The 21521-nt window shown below is 41.2% G+C and overlaps 1 protein-coding gene across 2 annotated transcripts in view; it reads left to right on the top strand.

Moving 5' to 3' along the window:
• Positions 1-2922: 2922 nt before the first annotated feature.
• The window catches only part of sema3d (sema domain, immunoglobulin domain (Ig), short basic domain, secreted, (semaphorin) 3D), a 32485-nt gene continuing 13886 nt past the window's right edge, over positions 2923-21521 (top strand). The window contains exons 1-9 of one of the 2 annotated variants that reach the window (XM_051952520.1): positions 2923-3217; positions 10454-10573; positions 10666-10923; positions 14512-14672; positions 16873-16935; positions 17042-17161; positions 17268-17361; positions 17918-18046; positions 20665-20801. In XM_051952520.1, coding sequence (XP_051808480.1) covers positions 10716-10923; positions 14512-14672; positions 16873-16935; positions 17042-17161; positions 17268-17361; positions 17918-18046; positions 20665-20801 — 912 coding nt within the window. In that variant the 5' untranslated portion in view covers positions 2923-3217; positions 10454-10573; positions 10666-10715. The remainder of the gene's footprint in view (positions 3218-10453; positions 10574-10665; positions 10924-14511; positions 14673-16872; positions 16936-17041; positions 17162-17267; positions 17362-17917; positions 18047-20664; positions 20802-21521) is intronic. The other variant, XM_022191963.2, reaches the window with a different exon arrangement.

Genomic DNA, 21521 nt, shown 5'->3' with positions numbered 1-21521 from the left:
AACCCTCAAGAGAATGGGCAGGGATGAAATTGACATTGGACAGTGTGCAGTCTTTTATGTCAACACTGCACGTCACTACTGCTTTTACGCTGGTGTCTGTGTGAGCTATCCTGGGGAAGTGCACACCCTGACACCAAACCTCCCAACAGGGAGGGAGGGAGGATACTGGTTTCACCTCTTAACCTATAACCTAATCCAACCATAACCTTTTCACATCGGCTTGGATACACACCCAGATCTGGAAAAGAAAGATGTTAAAAACCACCAAAGTACAATAACCAGCACATCCCATCTCACTTTACAAATGGGACACACTGCACAACTCTCTTTTCTGGGTCCAACATCACAGCTCTGATCTTGGATGAATGCGACCTGTGTGCATACTTGGCTCTGACCCTTCCACAGCTTCTGCTAAAAGAAGTGTGGATTCAGACTGACTCAGTGTTTACATGCAGGAGAGTGCCAAAGAAATCCATGTTTATTTCAAAAATCAACTCCTCCATGAATCGCACAAATGTCTCTAAGACATGTGGCCAATAAGGCATCCCACCCTTTAAAGAGATCTGCTGCCTGAACCAACGTTGGTTCTCTGTGTTTACCAGAGCTTCAGAGAAACCCACAGGAACATATATCAGAACAAGCTTTGACTAGATATGTAGGTCTGCATGTCACAAACTTAATACGATTATCCCCAGGGCATGGCATGTATTGTTTAATCAAATCCATATGAATCACTTCTAGTTACTAAAAAACAAGACATGCAAGACTGTTTCTCTCCACCCTGCAATAGTTTGATGTTCTCATTCTTTCTGTCAATGTTACTCAAGTCATTGCCGTGAGCTCATTATTCTGTCACAGCTTTCATCCCGTTTCTGAATCACTTGTAAAGCACAAGTGCAACTGATCAGTTCGTAAATATTTAATCACTTACTAATGCCAGTTACAAGACATTACTGTAATTGGGTTGCCTGGTTGTGAAGGTTTAGTTTCAACAAACAAGCAAGCAGTCAGACAAACAGGCCACAGACTGACCAAGCAAATAAACAGAAAAGCAAATGAGCAGACAAACAAAAAGCAACTAACCAACCAGCCAGCAAGCAAATGTGGCAATGCTACGAGGGTTGAATTTATCTCTGTATGGAACAAGTGTCTGACAACACCACCTGGGGGAATTTCACCCCCAGGAAATCTGTTAGAGGGGCCACCGTTAAGTCAAAGGTCATGCAGGTAAGGACGACACCCGAGACTGACACGATTCCAAAATATACAAAAATAGAATTTATTAATATTAAAATCACAACAGTTCAGTTAAAATCTCCTGGTGGGGATGCCATTGAGTAATATGCAAGTGACAATGTTGCACTATCGTCCAGGGCCCCTACAAGGCTTAGTTAAGTGTGCTTCTAAACTACAGACCCCAGGCACAGGGCTGAGGGCTTACCAGGCTGAGGTGACTAACTGAAGGGAGGGGAAAGGGTCCTGGCGCTACACACCACATGTGAAGAAAACCAGACACCATTGACACACCAAGTGACTGCTGTACAGGAAGTGACGGGACCACCACCACCAGGAATCAGTCAGCCACTTGCACCAGGCCCAACAGCTCCTGTCCAAAAAGAAGAAGCACACTGTTAATCACCAAGGTTGATCATGCTCTCATTTGCCACCTGCACACACTCAGTCCACCCCATAAACCAAAAAAAAAAAACAACCTATAGAAATCACAAAAAATTAAATCACCAACAATAAATAGAAAAAAGAAAAACAAATGCTCCAAAAGTCAACAACCAACAATAATACTAACCCAATCAAAATAACCCAGAAGTAATTAACTGAATATTAGTGTGTTAGCTAATCGAGGTCAGTCTGCTTGGTACAGCTTCTGATCCTATACTCAGGCACTCGCCCACCCAAGGAAGACAAAGTTTAAAAGACGAAACACTAACCATAAATCCAAAAAAATAAAATAATAATAATAAAAAAAAAAATAAAAAATCATAAACGAGCCGAGAGCCTGCCGGTTATCCCGCAGACAGAACAGCAGTAGCGTGTCTCTGAAGTAAAGGCCGTCAGTGAAGACATAGCTCCTCAGGGAACAGGGGAGACAGCTACAGCAATATGCAGTATGGCCACTGCCAACAGCAAGCAGAGACCAGCGTCACTTCATGTGCAGCTCAGCAGAAAAACATATGAACGCCAGACAAAACCGAGCCAGCCTACCTCAGGAGTTCAACACAGCGTGTAGATTACACCCAGCTCCGAGGCCACACACAGACCCAGCTCCCAGCCTTCGGCCAGGATACAGGTTTGAAGCGCATCAAAACACACCACTAATATGGCCCAGGGATGCAGCGACCACGTCTGAACATCAGCATAGCCACGCCAAACCACACCGCCGACACAACACGCTACTCCAGGAAGAGTAAGATACATGTGAGACACGCAGCCCTCTCCCAGGTATAACTCGGTGCAGCACTGCCCAGTAATCAAGGTGCATCACCGTGATTGCTCCCAGCTGCGCGAACCTGATCTAATGCACACACATACACACGAGTGGAGATGGGAGGGGACGTCCTACCACACAAACAGACAGACAGACAGACAGACAGTCAATCAATCAAAACAAATAAGGAACAAAACAGCTACAAATAGATACTTTTTTAAAAATGTTTTTCATGTCACTGTAAATGCAGAGAATATTCTACTGATTCTAGTTTCACTCTTTGATTTTACTTCAGCCTAAAGTACACAAAATCTCAAAACACAACACAGTTGTTTTGTGTTTACTGGTGTGTAAAACTGAAGATGTGCAGTGACCGCTGGAAACTCGGTGCTTGCTGGCAGCGGTACAGATGCTGAGGGCCCCTCCCCTCCAGCAGCAGCAGAACTGGGAGGTTGCCGTCTGTCTTTCCCGGGGCGATCTGCCACAGAGTAACCAGCCATCCAAAACACACAGAGACACACACACTAACACTAACGCGCACACTCTCACACGCACATTGGAGAGCCAAGAGTTCAAGAGCGCTTGTTTCCGTTTAACTAACATTGAGGGGAGTGGAAATAGCTGGGGGAAGAATTTATCCAACCACTGTGCTTTTTGGTCGGAGCGAGGTTGTGCAAGTGTCATACTTTTGGCTGCTTTTTTTCTGAGCGCATCGAGAAACTTTGAGTGAAGGACAGAGACGCTGCTGTTGGCATGAGCTGAGTGCGCAAACAGGTGAGACGAACCTGAGAAACGATTATAAGCATCTGCTGTTTATTTGAAACTCTGTGTCTGTGGAGTTTAGATTAATTATCCTTCTTATGCATTGTAATTAACTCAGTTTAATTAATTCAAGTAGTCCAGATGTCTGGAAGTCGCTCGACATCCTATGAAAGGACAGAGAGCAGGTCGAAGTTTAAACTATATATTTACTTGTAACACATATACTTTCTAAGTTTGCTTTCTTTCGAGATTTATTCAGCTGTTTTACTGTTTGTCTCAAATATCTGTGATATGTTTTCTATTTTAGTCAACAATTCTGCAACTTTAAAAGATGTCTCAGCAAAAAAAACCATTCTTTTTCTGCAAAACTTTTTAGAAATTATTCTAACCACACAACATTACAAGTTTTAGAAGTTTTTTGAAGGGATTATGCGCCTAAGATGAAAGGGAATATGAAAAACCCATTTGGTAGAACATAATCCCTGCTTTTTTCCCTCTTTCTTCTTAGGAATTGTTAAAAAAAAATCATTATTGTGCATATGTGCTATTCAATAGAGAGCAGTAATGTGTTTAACCAGTCACGGTAGAAAGTCAGTGAATCTATTAATGTAAATTTTATGTATTTAAATCTATTCAAAGCTGTCATTTGATGACTTTGCAGTCTTAAATGAATGCATCAATATTTTATTTTTCACCTCTGAGAGATCTTTTGAGGTAAGAATACTGTAGGCTTCACACTGTAAGAATTTTTGGGTACCAAACGTGCTTGAGGAATGTTGGACAGTATTTGAAGAAGAGGAGTGTGAGTTTGGGTGCTGAATGTGACTAAGTGCACTTTACTTTTCCCTCCATCATAAAGATCCACGTTGTAGATGTACAGCACATTATAGATGCTGCCGTGAACATACTTGCTTTGCTTGTGGAGCTCACTTGATGTATGTATACTTCAACGGTTCACTAAGAAACAGAAGAAATAGTAGCCATCCCTGCTTGTATATGAAACAGTGTTAATGGCCCACTCTCCACTTACTGCACTCCTGAAGCTTTATCTACCTCCCTACAAGGAGCTTTGGCTTGAAGGTGGGGGGGTGTTGTTGCGAGAGAAGAAGGGAGGCAGCGAGAGGGAGAGTGTTCAGTTGTGTGGATATTGATTTCTCTGGCAGTGTTTCAAGGCTTTCGATCAGCATGACTGAGGTAAATAAAAGATTTCTGCTTCAGGCCACAGAAAGACAACTCAGAAAATCTTGTCTGATTTTCTGCTTTAAACGCTGTCCAAACATTGCGTCACTGGGATGGTGTCAGGCATACTTATTACAGACTGCTGCATACACTGGGGATGGCGAATGCAGAACACTACTGCTGAAGCCTTAGCTTTGATAGGGACCTTTTCTGTGAGAATTCTACTTTAAAACAGGCTATTCTGTGAGACGACTTGAGGGTTTTTCCAGTTGGGTTGCTCTATTGTTCACTACATCAATCAATTCATAGTCCTGCCGTGCGAACCCCGAGCCTCCTGTGTGCTATAATTCTCTCCTGTTATGTATGGCGTGTCTGGACTGATTCAACATTACTGTAAAAAATCACAGCATCAATATTCAGCTATGTTTTGAATGGCCTACAGCACCATTCCTGCGCTGTGTGACAACATCATGCACTTCACGCCGAGACTCTTTCCTGAGAAGTGATGAAAACTAAAAAAACTGACAGAGCGGGTTCTCAAAACTCAGCAGATTTGGGGTGGAAAGTGTTATTAAAACATACTCGCAGCCATGCAGCAGTACTGGCCTTACCTAATATGGTCTTGTTTCCATAATCCGTCAGTTCAGACAGACAAAGCAACTAGGTCACCTTTAGCGCAGTGATGATGTTAGTATGTTTGGAGAGTCTACAATGGCTAGGTGCCAGTGACATGCAGACAGACAGACCGACTGGGTTTGCCTGCCCCGGAGCTCTATGGCCTCTCTGTGTTTCAATCTCTAAATGAACTGGGGCTGGAGTGGAGATAACCTCCTGAACAAAAGCATTACAAAGAACAATGGATTTGCTTCCCAACTTTTTGGGGGACAGTAATGCTCTTGAGAAGAGTTGTTGCATAGCATGCAGGGGTGTATCCCTGAATCCTGAGGCGATCCGGAGACAAGTGAGAGCACTTCTATCTGTCACTCACTGTTTTCATGCCTTATTGCTCCCATCTGCCTGCCTCAGGATGGTATTAGCTTACACCCACACATGCGTGCAGACACTCAGAGTTGCATGCCCAGGTCATGCCTTGTTCAGCATGTGTAGAGTTACTTGTCTTGTTGTCAATTATCAACAAACCTACCAGCATGGTTCTCTATATGGCACTGTCTCAGTTACATGCTTTGTCCGCTGTTCTGAATACCTCACAACTTTGGTTCCGCTTTGTGTTTTTCCATCTTCTCTATTGAGGAGTTAAACCACAGATCAAGTATCACTCCTCGCCCCCTTTCCATTAACCCTTTTGTTTGACAGCAGACCTCAGCTGGCTCTGTCTCAGTTGTGTTTGGTCTTTCATTGAGGAAGAGTGAAGGATTAAACCGCAACATTAAACATAAAGTGAGTCTTTAATAAAAGGGTGTGCACGCATTATTATCTAGCTTTGGCGTATTTGGTTACCATACCAGCAGTTTCCCGCAGTGTTCTCTTACAAGTGTTTTGAGATAACAGCTTAGGGATGGACATAATGTGGACAGACAGGACCCCGGGGCTGGAATTTTATCCATCTCCTTTAGTTTTCCCCACAGACAAACTCTTTACTTCCAAAACGGAAGGATTTCCACTGGAATGTCCTCTCGTCTGGGCTTCACTATTCAGAGATTTCATGAATCGTGGTTTCAGGCAACGTGTAATGTCATGTGATGTTTGTTGTTTTTCCATGTGGCGCTTTTGATGTGCTCTTGCGGTGGAAAATATGACCTGAAAGATTTGCTTTGAGAAATCCCAAGTACAAATATTTGACAAACGTAGCGGTGTTAACAGTCTGCAGTCTACTGTTGTAGTTGTGTTGAGGGAGGCAGTCTAAAGTCAAACATTTAATGATTTATACAAGGTAAATGGCTGCAGGAAATGCAGGCTTTCCTGATGGCAAGGGATCAAATAATCTCTGTGCTGGTCCATGGAGAGGTATTAAATATCCTTACCTAACATGTTTTGTACTATGCATTCATTCATTATTTAGGGCTAATTTACTACAGTGTTCTCAACTTCAAAGCCCATCTCTGTCTCCATCACCATGTTTGGATGATTAAATTCTGTGTGCGAGGAGATATTTTTGGCAATTTATTTTGCATTCAATTTTGGGAGTGATTTGTAATTTCCCAAAAGACACACATGCTGTGCTGGTAGATACTGTGTTTCACTCAGATAAGGTGGGCTAATGTTTGTGGTTAAAATCGAAAATGAATCACAGCTTGGGGCCTTGATGTTTACTTTATGACCTGAGTTAGAAAAATGTGGGGGAAAAAAGAAGTTTGTACTAATAAATTTGCCAGCAAACTTTAGCTTAGGAGTAGGTTTTTCGCTTTTACTTGGTCCAGAATAATCTTATTCACCACAAGGATCACATGTTTCATATTTCCATGTTCTTCATCAACAGTTAATTCCCAGCATTCAGTTAAACACAGTGAGATCTGCACTGAGCGTGTTTGGTGTTAACACTGTTAAGACAAAATGGTTTAGACGGGACTGAGAAGGCATTGATGTTGGACCCTTCAGATCAGTTTTATTAACAACCTTTGAACACAGAGCTGACAGCGCTTTTTTAATATGTTCCCAAAGTCTTTTAACTTGCTGTTAAAAGTGAAATAAAGAAGCCTTTCTCCAAGATATATGATATTATTTCAGTGCCAGGACATAAAGAGTAAGTGCAACAGTGTTGCTTCACTGTACTGGAACAATGTTGTGTTTCCTTCTTTACTACCATCTAGTGTTATGGCTTAGAGGCCAACTTTAAAATTTAATGCTTTTTGTATATGCTTTATAGTTTGTGTTTAGTGAAAATACAAACAGTGTGGCAGTCCTGTATTTTCCCTATGAGAAATGAACTCACACAGACCCACAGGGGAGTTACATGCTTGCCTAAATGCACGGCTAAAAAAGATGATTGACTTTTGCCAAGAAAAACAACTAATGTCTTGAGAGCTAGAAACAATTACCTATGTTGTTCTGCCAGGTCAGTGCCTGTGGTCAGGGAATAAAGACAAATAGCTGTACTAATGCACTCTGTCCTGTGGAGATGGTGGGGCTTGATAATAGTGTACTCTACAGGGCACCTGGGTGTCGCTAAATGCCTCATTAGGGGTGGTCTCTATGCAAGAATGCCCATGGCCGCAGCACTTCTTCACCATCTGCTCCTTTCTCATGACTGCTGGCAACTTCTACTGGGGATATTGTGTCTTCAGCTTAAAGTTCAGCTGTTTTCATGTTTTTTTTTTCATATACCGTAGCATCTCAGCTTCTGGATTCTGCAACAGTATTATTATACAGAGGTCAATCAGTTGGTGGTTTATGGCTTGTATACACCGTATTATTTGACCCCAAACTGGAAAAGCCACAATGTCTGGGGCAGTCACACTTTAAAGATGCGATATGTTGGTGTGAGATCAGAAGCCAGAAGCACTTGGCCGCTAGCATGAAATCTGTCACCATCTCCATCAGGATTGTTTCCCATCACACCCTGCACCATGTGCCGGCCATGCTGCCAAAGACAACAGGGACTTTAGCTACCAGGAAACAGGGGTGTTAGCTTAACCCACGTGGCACAAGCTGTCTGTTTCTCCTCATTCACACCTCTCATTTGTTCTTTTTCCTCCATCTTTTTTCTTATCTCTATTGTCCACACTCTCTGAAGTATTGACTGACTGGTGGTGTACAGTGTGATTTACTGCCAATGCTGCAGTGTCTGTGCTATTGTCATCCTTCTCTCAACAGATGGAGAGTTTTTAATACTCCTCTTATAACACTTGGGCTCCCTCCTTTGTTTGGGAAGCATTCTTCTAAAGGGGTGCTGCACAAGCCAGTACTGCTGAGAGATGTGGGCACTCAAGCCATGAAAAGAGATACATTACTCAAATGCTTCTCACTCGGTTGAAATCGTGTCACTGCTCCCCTGAACACACTGCAGAGAGGATAAGCCTCACCATCAGCACTATCGCTGTCGCTCAGAAAGTGCAAAGACTGCATGGATTTAAACCCTTCTCACTTTCTCACTTGCAGCCCGATTGCCCATCCATCTCACGGAGCTCTATATCTGTATTTCTAACCCTAAGGTTGCGAAGGTGCCTCAATTTGTCATCTAAAATAAACAGCAGTCTGTTTATCAGTGTCTAATCCTCCTCAGTTTAAAGCTACGAGGCACTTGGATGGGTGCCACTCTGCCCTGATTCTCCGCTATGAAGTCGAGCTTTTAAACACTAGATTACGAAACTGGACAGAGAAAATAAATGAAACGAAATGAGTTGTAGTTTTACAGCTTATGCCTGTCTGCCAACATGCCAGCTTCCATTTCATCATGCATGGAAAATCTGTGTGCAGAGGTGTGAATGAGTATAATCACTCCCAATGTCACTTTAGATAATTTCTCAGGTGCCTCATAGACAATACAATTGTCCCAAACATTAATTGTGTGTTCTCTTCTGAATGTTTGATCCCTCCATCTTCAAGCAGCATGCTTGGTTTCAGTATCTGAGATGTGTGTGTGTGTGTGTGTGTGTGTGTGTGTGTGTGTGTGTGTGTGTGTGTGTGTGTGTGTGTGTGTGTGTGTGTGTGTGTGTGTGTGTGTGTGTGTGTGTTCAGGTGCTGGCTATACTTGCGGGGACCAAATGTCCCCACAACTGTAGGAAAACCGAAAACAATGTCACTTGTGGGGACCTCATTTCGGTCCCCACAAGTTTAAACAGTGTTTTCTTGGCCATGTTGTTGTTACTGAAAAAAAGTAAAAGTGCAACAACGTTTCTTTAGGGTTAGGCATTGTTTTGGTCTGGGTTAAGGTTAGGGTTAGGGTAAGGGTTGGGGGTTAGGTATGAATGGGAGTCAATGGTAAGTCCCCATGGGGATATAAGAACCAGACGTGTGTGTGTGTGTGTGTGTGTGTTATATCTATGTCTTATCTATTAATTTAGCTTGACATTGTTTCTGTGTTCCTTGACAGGCTGAAGCGTGTTATTTGAGATGGGGGTGGAAGGAAAGTAATGAGGGTGGTAATAAGGTCTGAGGGGGAGGCATTCTTGCATTTGCTAATTCCTTCATCAATTGTCTGGTTAATTAGTAGCTTAATAGCTGTGGAATTTGCAGGGATGCAGATTCTAAAATACCAGTGATAGGTCTTATAAAGGTTAGAAACATTCTAATTAAGGATAACATGAAGTTATGATGCATTTCAACTAAGAACTCGGCGTTATACAACAATATTCTTGAGGTTCGACAAAAATATGCTAATATGCATGCAATTGTGCTTGAAATGATTAAAGAAAATAATCAGGATCTAGGTTCACAGACACCTGTAAATCAACAGATGCTGGTTCCTTCCTGTGGTTTTTAGGTACCACTGGAAAAACTGAAAAACTTTTATTACACACTGAAATTAGGAACCTCTTAACTAACCAATAATAAATGCTTTGTTCCTCATTGTGGTCTGCCTTGTTTTAACCTAAAGTGCAATTAAAGAAAAGAAAATCCTGCTTGCAAGTTTGTATTGTCAGTTGCACACCCTTCATAACATTCTGTACACATTTCTAAACCCCAAGTCCAATTTTCAGTCCCACTTGTGTCTTTGTCAAGTTGAAATAACTCGGACCGAAACGTCACATTTTAATAGTTTTCGAATGTTAAAGGATCCTACTTGTCATTCTACTATAATCATGTTCCATGTTCAATTATAGGGCACAGTGCTCAAGTTAACCATGCTTATATGCAACAGAAAAGCCACAGTTCCCATGATGGTTGACTCGGCTCACTTTACAAAGTATGAACTAATGTCTGTGGTTCAGGCCTCATTAATTCACTGTGATGTCCTAAACAGGACATGGTCTATTTTTTACACAGTATAAAAGAGGAAGTGACAGGGTCATCAGCCAATGCCGAAACTATTGGCAAGTATCTTTTAGGCACAGAATTAAATGAGTTATCCATGTGAAAAGGAGATTAAGGAGGGAGAGAGGAACTGAAAGAGGCTGATAGATAGAGGACCACGTCTGTTTTGTTAGTCTGACCTTTGTTTTGGGCAAACAGATTTAAAGGCGACACAAAAGGAAAGCCGGTGATGGGCAACAGCTGATGTGGGATGGGCAAAGGAAGGGGACATGCCTGCGGGGCTCCATGGTGAAACAGCTGAATAGTCACAACAGAAACGTGTGTACAAGTTGGATGAGACTGCACACACCCTCACACACAGTTATGATTGCTCCTCCCTAGCTTGACTCTATACACCGGTCTCCCTCCAGGGCTGCAGAACAGGACGGAGTGAAAACAGAGCAAGGAGACTCCACACACCATGAAGAAAGAAGACTCGAGTAATCAGAGTTTGAATAAAGTTGGGGCTCTGTTCTGCTTGTCTGGCAGTAATTATGGCGGCAGAGGGAAGAGGATTATGGTAATATCCCATCCAGGGGTCCCATTAGTGGGACTGATTTTGTTGGCCACCCTTCCTTTTGGATCATGCATCAAACAGAGTGTCCCCAGAGTCAAACTCAGCCACAGAGGTAAGAACTGAATATTTGTTGATTTATTTTTATTACGGATTTATTTAAGAATAAATGTTATACTTTCATGGTATTTTGTGTCCAGGCCAGTCTGAGCAAAAGAGAGCTTGGTCCATTTGTGGTCAGATGACTATTGACTCACATGTCTGATTCCCTGGAATTTTATGTCTTTGTCATTCATTTTTCCTGTTAGAGTTTTAGTCATTTATGGTGGATCCTCTAAGGCCATGCATATAAAGTCTTCATCTTTAATTGTAACATTTCTTTTCCACTTGTCTCATTTTTCTTGTGACTTTGTGCACACAGGCAATAGAAACAGTGAAGAGTGTTTAGCGCACTCATTTGCACTGTTAAAGTAAACTGTCTTTGAAATGTCACCATGAAACAGGATAAAAGATTTAAGGCTCCCTTACTGATGCATTAGCCAACTTCATAATTCTCTGTGTGTCACTTTTGTTACTTTCTGGTCACTTTTTGTGAAGCACGAACGCGTTCTTTAATCCACTCGTCACATAAATCCTTATTACATTAACTTTAAGCCACATTTGTATTCGGAATATTTCTGATTGTGATGACAAGATGCGAATGTTTGATTTCGATTAAATGCACCATTGTAGTGTTTCTGTCACATATGTCAGGACCTCCATTAAATGTTGATCCTGGTCCACGAGAGACTGTCCTTCAATCTGCTGTGTGTATAGTATCCGGTCCCAGCAACACGAACGGTGTCCATGTGTTTAGATTTGCATTAGCTGAGTCTGTTTGCTTTGTGCCACCGGGGGGAAGCTAAATTATTGCACCCCTTAAAACCCATTCTAAACTCCAGTGCAAACTTTACTTCAAAGTCTCCATCCCTCACGCTGTGTATCAGCTATAAGAAACCACACAAATGAACTTCAGTCTTGCTCCATAAAATTGAATCCCCAGTGTGACCTAAAAGTAAACCCACTCTGACTTCAACCTCCGAAAGCTCTCTTTTGGTCAAGGCTTCCAAAACCCAGTGTGGCTGGAAGTAGATACACATGCATGTCATAAGTGTCCAACATAAATATATGCAAGTAGCTGCAGAATAATGATTACTAGGGACAGTGTTTATTCAGCAGTTAGGCAAGTATTCAGCTCTACATCTTGTCCCATTTTATGTTTGTTCCAAACCAACCAGTCGATAAAATAAAGCAGTTCATTATTATGGCATTTTAATGGGGCCATATATCAGAGACAACTTTTTTGATACTCTGTCAGGGTGTGTCCCTTGGCTTTGACTGTGAGCATAGCTGAACAAACTTTGCAGTTCATTCAAGAGAATGGCCATCTGACTATGAAGTGGTTTCCTTTGGACCTCTGAGTACCAACAGTAGAGTAATGTCCATGTTTGGCTCTTATTCAGAATGACTGCAGCCAAGAAGAATCCATCAAAAGCCAAACCTCAACCCAGTGCACACATCATGCACACATCTTGTCATCATCTCATCAGTGCACACTGTTTAAAAGCAACACCACCCAGCAGTGATCACTCTTCAAACATCACATCACATCACCCCTCCTGTGAAAGCACAGCTTCAGCGAGTGAAGGGTGAAGTGATCAAAGTGAAATCATCCCTGATTGAATGAACACCTCCAAAACAACTGCAAACTCATGAACTTTCCTCTGAAAATCACATCTTGTAGCGTAAGCTTCTTCCAGACCCACAACTTAGACAATGTGGCCATCTGCCAATGAAAAGTTAAATCATCTGTTCATAATATACAGAGATATAACTACTTTTGAGCGCTGCCTCAGTCAGATTGTTGCTATGCCTTTGGTTTTGATTTGTGACTGAAAGAATTGAAAAAGACAACTTTCCTTCCCTTCATTTAGTGAACACGTTTGCTCAGTAACAGTAAATCAAAACACATGGCACTGGATTAGATGTGGCTTTTCTAGAGCTCATCTTGATAAACTTATAATCAGCGTCACTGTTTGACCTAACATCTGATACTACCATGCTACTCTGTGTATTCTGAAACTACAGACAGAACATTCTATGGTGCATATTAATGAGTGAGAATGGGATTGTAAGCAGCAGCCTCATTTCAGCTGGCCTGAATACAGAATACAGGAGGTGGCTCCTAATGAATATTGTTCTGCTTCATGTTAAAATGTGACTCTTGGCCCAGCACATATGGCTGATGAAACATTGTTTGCAGCACTACAATAACAAACACCATAGAACTTATTTTTTTCAGGAGAGCATAAATTCCCTGGCTCTAAACCACCTTGGTGATGTCTTACTCAAATAATTGTGTATATGGGAGCACCTCCAATCTCCAGCACACAAGCTAATCAAGGTTTTCAGGATGTTGAGGACTCTCTACTTTGGAGAAAGGTGTGGAGCATTATGCTAAGTGGCAACAGCCAAGAAGACTGTTTCAATGGGCTCATAGTGCTGTGTGTTTACAGAACAGATTACTGCTAGCCAACAGCTAGCAGGCCTAATCTCTCAGGGAGGTTTAGTCTGCTGGGGGCATGATTTGTGTGTAGGAGTGAGCGATATCAGCATGTGGGGGCTCTATGTGTGTGAGCTTGTGTATAGGAGGAGGTATTATGCAGGATTGCGTGGTGTGGAGGGGTCCCAGAAGTTCAAATATTGAAGGTTGGTAACCTCTCTAATCCTTCACACCAAGAGGGTAATCACAATGTCAATCCTTTCAGAGTGACTCCCACAGGACTCCCCTGCACTGAGCCAGTGTTTATTCAAGGCACGCTGCTATACTGGTGCACTGAAAAGAACCTGGTGATAGAAGAGATTTCCTCAGATCAAGGAGATCAAAGACACAATACTGGGCTGAGAATGTAGCCAGTATTCAGCTCCCAGCAACTTTATTTACCAGGGATGCTGACTCTGGCTATCCAAGACCAACAAATCGAAACAAAATCCTTTATGCATTCGATCTCTTTGTATGCCGTGCATGTAAATTGTTACCACTATCAATATATACAAGTCGACAGCAACGTATACTGTCATATAATAGGTGAGCAACAGGTATTCTACCAGCTGTCATCATGAGCTAATCTATATTACAGCCACAGCTCATGTTTATGAAGATGTTCAGTCATCTTCAAATGAGGTCCTGTCAGGGAAGTATGGGTGGAGGGAAAGACAGTTTTAGAATAAACAAATCCCTCATTTGAACAGCTGTTTTGGAACAGAGAGATCTTTTTATGGATAACAAAGTACAAAGAAAAAATACCCCGATAAAGATATCTGATAGTGCACCTACTGAGATAATGTGTTGCCCAACTCTTTGCAACTGTATCTCTTCCCTCTCAGCATGTGTATCTAAGGTGTTGAACCATAGGGGATTAGGCAATTTCAAGACAAGCCAAGACATAGATTTCTCTTGAAGAGTCAACCCAGTGCTCGTCTTTGGGATTAAACTCGATTTAAACTACAGAGAGTAAGTTAAGTCTGGCAGCGTAATCCTACTGTAATATGCTTTCCAACTGTAATTTGACACTAGATGATGCACTTTTAAATGTAAGCTGTGCTTTCATGGGGAGAACTGTTCATCTCTTTGTTTTTCTGTCTCTCTCTGGCTGTGTGCCAGAACTGCTGCAGGCTGGCAGTGTATCTTTGTTTCTGGGCACGTCCGATGGCCTTCACTCCCACTCACTGCTGTTGGACGAAGAGAGAGGTCGTCTTCTGTTGGGAGCCAGGGATCACATCTACCTGCTTGACCCCGACAATCTGGCCAAAGCACCCAGGAAGGTATGCTAAAGATAGGAATGTGTAAATTATAAATAGAAGGATAAAGACTGATACAAGCTTATATTTGAAGATCGGAAAACGAAGCCAAGAATAAACCGAGTGCAATAAATACACGGCAGCTCTTGGGTTTGTATCTGTTCAGGCTGTTTGCCACGCTTGAAAGGTTGTTTAGGTAGACTTCAAGGTGTTTACAGCAGTTTTAGGAGTCCCTGCACCCTTTGACAGAAGGATGGTGCTGGAAGAAATTCAAGTTTGAGTAATCCTTACATATTAAGTCACCTAATCCCCAGACTCGCAAATTCATGCTTGAGGCAACCCATTATAGAACACATAGTCATTTTGCTTCAGCTCATGACACTTATATCTTCTTGCCTTTAACTGGGTTGATGTAAGCTATTTTTTTCTGTTGCTGAAACGCACTCAGCCATGTTATAGAGAAGCGCTTACCTTTCAGTCAGTCTGGAGCTGTCTGTCTGGTGAGGTCAGGGTCAATGTGTCGGAGGGCACACTGATACACAATTGCAGAGCATGCACACTCGCCGTTACACATTTACTCAAACACACAAATGCATTTGGATGGGTGCCATATGTTAAAGTTTGTAGACGTGAGTGTGTGTTTATGCAGCTGAGGTTGATCCGCAAGTGGAAGACAGTGTGTTTATTTGATCCTTATCTGGTTGTTTTAACTCTTAGTCGTGCTCTCAAAGTGTTGCCTTTCTGTTGCCCCTCGGGTCATCGATACTGATGCCAGGGAGATATCCAGCAAATGTATAATTCTCTGAGCCTTTTGGGGCCAGGCTTGACAGTTAATATGATCTACGCATACAAACTTAGTGTTTATCAGTTAATGAAGACGCATACCTGGAATAGGAGTTGAAGCCCCTACAACACAATGCTCACAAACGTTCCACTTGTTTCTACGTTGATTTTCAGAAGATAGTTGCTGTGTTGCAAACTTTTTACCGCAGTCTTTAAACAACTCCATATGCCACAGTAAACTAGGTCACTCATCATGTCAAATTATGTGCTTTGAAACCAGCTTAAGCCCCAACACAGGCGCGCTGTACTTAGTTAACGCATCATGTTCTAACACTGTTTTTCTATTTGAAATCCTTGGCCATGAAGTTTGGCGATAGCTCTCATTGGTGGGGTTTAAAGAAGGGAACACGCTAAGCACATAAGCCTGTTATAACACATGTATGAACATGGTGCAGTACTTTAAAGGCACACTTGGTGTTAAAATTCAATTGATGTTTCGTACCAGCACCTGAAGGTGGTAATCACTGTATAACTGACATTGGTTATTTTGATATGGAAAGAGGCGAAGAGCACAACATTTGCCTATTCCTATTAATAACTAAATTTATACTTGAAGCACTTATCAATAAAAAGTAACGATGGAAAAATGGATGCTGAAAGGGGAGTAAAATACAAAATGGAAAACTAAATACAAAGCAAAGAATTGTAAAAGAAAATAGAAAAAATGGCAAAATTTGGTGTGTTTATAACGATAAAGAATTGATTTGCTTGGAGCCAGTGGTAGAGAAATGTTTACACTCATGCTGTGTAAGTGCAGTGACTCTGGTTTGATTCCAGCTGAGGACCACTGTTTCACATCATGTCCCCTTGGTCTCTATGCTTGTTTCTCTAACGGACTGTTTGTTGGCTAAGAAAGCAAAAAAGAGAAAGAAACAAATGTCTGGCTTAAAGCTGTCTGACAGTCTGTTCCAGAGTTTAGAGATCTACTCTTGTTTTTATCCATAAAAAGACACTAAAAAGGATTCAGAAGGATCTTAGAGTGCACTTAGGCTCAGATCAGGTTAGCGGGGGTCAAGAGCTGTACCTTTTAACAAGATCTATAAAATTCTACTCTATAATAGTGTGGTTGAACTAAAACAGGAGTATTAGACACACTCCTGTCAGATCTTTTTTGATCTGGCTTAAACCTTCAGTAGAGACAGCAGCTCGAACACATTATAATGAGTAAAATAATAACTTTCTTGCTTAATCAGATATGCATGGCAAATTAAACTGAAATGAAAGTTCTTCATACATAAAAAGCTCTTATCTTAAAAACCTGAATTATAGCATTTAAACGGGAAATAACTTTAAGAGGATCAATTTTATCCGAAGTTATAGACTCACATTTTAGCTGCATTATGAGATGTAGAATGTTACTGATTTATTCATCTGTTACTAGATTCACTGGCCTGCTCCGAGGGACAGAGTTGAAATGTGCAAACTGGCTGGCAAAAAGGCGAATGTAAGTGTTTCTAAAGAGATGTAGTCTATCTGCACATCATGAACGTGAAGCCAAGACTGTCCGTTGCAGTTCATCCTTGCGTTTTTTCTGCCTCTGCTTGTCCCAGTTGGAATGTGCTAACTTTATCAGGGTGATCCACAATTACAACCGAACACACGTCTACGCCTGTGGCACAGGAGCCTTCAACCCCACCTGCGCTTTCGTTGAAATCGCTGGCCACAGAGAGGTAAAGTAGATATGGGTAAATCTCAGGAAGAAAAATCTTGACAAGAGTTCCAGAGTTGGCTTATTTTTATGAAATATTAAAATGTTGTCCTCATCTTATCCCGCAGGATGGCGTGTTCCATCTGCTGTCTAATACGGTGGAGTCTGGCAGGTTGAAATGTCCTTTTGATCCCCTGCAGCCGTTCACCTCAGTCCTTACAGGTAAGATGAGTAGTTAAAATTGCAGCATACTTTAGCAGTCCTCTACCTGCCTTATCGCTTGTGAGCCAGGATTTTTATGCTGCACGGCGCCATTTCCCCAGAAATAAACATTTTTCTCCTGCTCGCTTTATACAAAACTGTACTCATGTATCTGTTTTCCCAGCCCTTTTCTCCCTCAATTATTTTGGTCAAGGAAAGAGAAGATCTGACATTTCTCAGGCAAAGCGAAGTTGCTTGGCAGATAATTGTAAACAACGAGTGTTTTGACCCTTTCTTTCATATTTTGCTTATGCTAATTGAAATCCTGCTCTGTCTATGTTTACGGGTACACTGAGGTTAGAACAGTCTGTGAAGCTGTTCCAACAAATAAAAAAATAACTGTCTGAGTTGCTTCTGATACTTTTCTTCTGATGTGTAGATACTGAATGTGGACTGTAAAAATTTAAATCAAGAAATTTAGCTGTCTCGCTTAGCTTTTCATGTAGAATATAATGCAGTGTGCAGTATGTGCTGATTTCTGATTAATATCACTATTGATCAACTTGTTCCTGAACAGATCAGTACCTGTATGCAGGCACATCCTCGGACTTCCTGGGCAAAGACACAACATTCACACGCTCGCTGGGCCCTCCACCCGACCAGCACTACATACGCACAGACATCTCTGAAGACTACTGGATCAATGGTACACACATGCTCGCACATATCCACATTAACACGCTGAGTGCACTCAAAAGTTGTTATTGCTTTTTCACAAAACTTCCAGCCTCTCTAGTGATACAAAGAGCCTCTCTGTGCCCTCAGGATGGTTATTGGCATTCCAGAGGGAAGGAAACAGCCCACTTATTCATTTAGCTGGAACTTTTATATGAATGCCATAACCAAACGGAGACCACACCTACAGGGGAATTTACAGTGTGCCACAAAGTTCACCATCTTAGTCACACTGCCGCATAGCCACACACATACATGCACTTACACACACGTGAGCATGCACAGTCATCAGTAAGGAGGGAGGCTGCAGCGCATGAATCTCCAGTCTCGAGTGTTTTACGGCCACTGATGGGCTGTCGTGTATCAACAGTTGTCACTAGGATTTAAATCCTTACACATGGTCTCCACATTTCACAACCACACGGTCAGAGATGTTTGGAGTAATCGTCTCTCTCTTGCTCTCTCTCCCAGTCATGTTTTGGCGCAGGGAGAAAGAGCACCCTATTTCTTTCTATTCCTGTGAGCCTGTGGAACATCTTTTTAGTGCTGCATGACTAACAATGACCTTCTGTCGTGTGTGTTAGCAGCCGTACATTAAGCTGTTCCAGTTGGGGAATCACCCTCTGGTGGTTGGCTCGACTTCTAGGGCTTGAGCTAATGTTGATGTAATGTCACTGCAACTTTTAAGCTTTTGGACTATTTCCCCCCTGGATCAGGACACTGATGTGCTGTTGCTAGTTTCCTTCTCCTTTCTGCTTTCTTCTTACATCATGTAGAGTTCTTGTTGCTCTTCTTCAAACACTCTGTTCATTGCCGTAAAATATTGACTTTTCATTTTTGTCAACTGGGTCAACACTTCACAAAAGTCTCGGAATCTTGAGATAGTAGAGCTCTTGGTAAAAATTATTTGTATCTAACTACATTTCAGAAATAATTATTGTACTTTATGTTGTATTACATGTATTTCTTATTGATTTAATAGCTGGGTCAATATGTAATTGCGGGACTTTTTGTAACCTACTCGACAGGATTCATAGTTGACATTTTTGCTGTTTTCAGGCCTAAAATCAACATGGCCGCCTATAACCAAAAACCATATGGCACTTTTAGAGAAAGATTCTCCTAAAATATTATATATACAATAGAGTACAATTGAAATTGAAAGTTATTTGTAAATATATTGTAGTAAACTTGTTGACATGCGATAAAGCCACCCTTGACTCACACACTACTTTATATTAAATAAATAAGAAAGCCTTGGAGTCTTACCAGTGTTTTCTTCAGGAGGAAATGACATCATGTGGAGCAGGTCATGTGATCTGGAATTAACACACTTCCTTAAGAGGTGTTTTTGTAATGGATAACTTAGTTGAAAGTGATTTCTTGGACACAGATACAATTAGTTATTTTCCATATAAAATTTGATATATTGCCAAAAAAGAAATATCTGTCACGATGATCTCAAATAAAAAAAAAAACACAATCAAAACAAATTTTGAGTAAGCTCATTTTATTATTGTTTAGCTAATTAGCAGGTGGTTGTTATTAAATTGGGGCGGTTATTTAGTTGACATTTTAATGATATCCAGTCATTTTTATTAATAAGAGATTGTTTCCATAATGAATAATTATGGAATTTGTAAAGATATGATCATAACGAACATTAAAGACTTTTTTTTCAACTTTTAATAAAAATGCATGTAAGATATGTCCCATTGATTTCAGAAGTACCTCAATAATATATTGACCTAGCTATAGATAGTAGTAATTTTCAGATTAAAATTTTAAACACACATAAAGACCATATAAAATATGATGCATTGTTATTTATAAGACTTCAGTACTTTTACTTATTACTTTCAAAGCTGGCATAAAAAAACAAACAGAAACTCAGAATTTTTATGTATGTATGTACCTGTATGAAATGTTTTAAATGTCTTCAGTTACTGTTTTTCTATGTTTTGCAATTTTACTATTTTGGTTTACTGTCCCCAGCAGAGTTTCCAACCACAACAGTTAACTGTCATAGAAAATCTCTGATAAACACTCTGTATACAACATGCTCATGCAGATAAACACCGTTAAAAACTGTTTGGTGATCACAGGAGTCTGTGGCGTCTGAAGGCTGACTCCAAATCTTTGATAATGTTGGTGCCTTTTTTTTTTAGATGGAAGTAAGTGAAATGTCAATGTTGTGTTTGTAGCTGCCGCTAAAAGGCCAAACGAAACAGCTAATACAGGTAGGAGTAAAATTTTGATTGCAAGACTTTTACACTAGCGTCAGACAGGCTGAAAATCATGCATAAGTAAACAAAACTGCTTTTAAAGTAATTTAAATTCTCTGGCAGTCACTGCATAAACCCACATAGCAATCAGTAGGAGAAGTTAATGTGCAGACCGGCTAAATTTCGGCTCAGTAAACAGAAACAGTAATAAGTCAGACGTTCTGCAGAAACAGAGGAAGACTGTCTATAAACACATACTAAGTGCAGTGTTAATGCCACCTGAACACTGCACTTTATGGCAAAACGATTACCTGACTTCTTTTAACACACTTCCTCCTCTCTCTCTTCCTCCCTGTGTCTTCAGAGGCCAGGTTTATATCTGCTCACCCCATTGCCGACACCTACAATCCAGATGATGATAAGATATACTTCTTCTTCCGCGAGGTGTCCTGGGAGGGCAACGACAAGAGCATCCTCTCCCGAGTGGCTCGTGTATGCAAGGTGAGATATTGCACAAAAGGAAGTGTGGAAAGTGGGAGGCACGGGAGGAGGGGATGAAAAATGGGTGAACAGGTAGCAGAGAGGGAAGGGGGTTGCAAGAGACAGTATTCTGCATGTATGTCAAGACTCAGGTAGTGTTTAGAGAAATGCAGATTTAATGCATGGAAGACAGCATTAAAGTAGTTATAATGCATTCCTAAGAGTCAGAGATCTTGCGCTGTGTGAGGGCGTCATAACTTCTGCAGTGATCTGGTGAGATAAGGATTTTTGTGTTTGTCACTACACACTTTTTTATGTCCCCCCAGTAGGAATCTTTTCCGATTCATTATTGTTTTGTAGTCATCTGAGTCTGTCAGGGGCAGTAAATCTTTTTTTTACCCTCTCTGTGCTCTGCTGAGAGGCCAATTGTAGTTTTACTGCTTATAGTCAATGACAGCAACATATTTGAAAAACCTGTGTGCCATATCATTTGTCTTCAATTTTGTTCCTGAAGTTATTTGATGTATTGGCTTTGAAGAGATTTAATTAGCACGATATTGTTACATGTTTGGCACCATTACATTACATGACAGATGTTTTAGTCCATTGAGACTTTCAGCCTCTTGTGGACAAGAGCTAAAAGTCATTTTTCAGTTCTATTTGACAGCACGTCAAAACAGCTGTAAGCTCATGTGGGCACCGCACAGCTGACTGCAGACAGATTCGTGATTAGGAACCTTC

The sequence above is a fragment of the Acanthochromis polyacanthus genome, chromosome 8, assembly GCF_021347895.1.
Source record: "Acanthochromis polyacanthus isolate Apoly-LR-REF ecotype Palm Island chromosome 8, KAUST_Apoly_ChrSc, whole genome shotgun sequence".
NCBI classification, from domain to species: domain Eukaryota; kingdom Metazoa; phylum Chordata; class Actinopteri; family Pomacentridae; genus Acanthochromis; species Acanthochromis polyacanthus.
The sequence above is the reverse complement of the archived record's forward strand: the minus strand, read 5'-3'. Positions and strand labels throughout refer to the sequence as shown.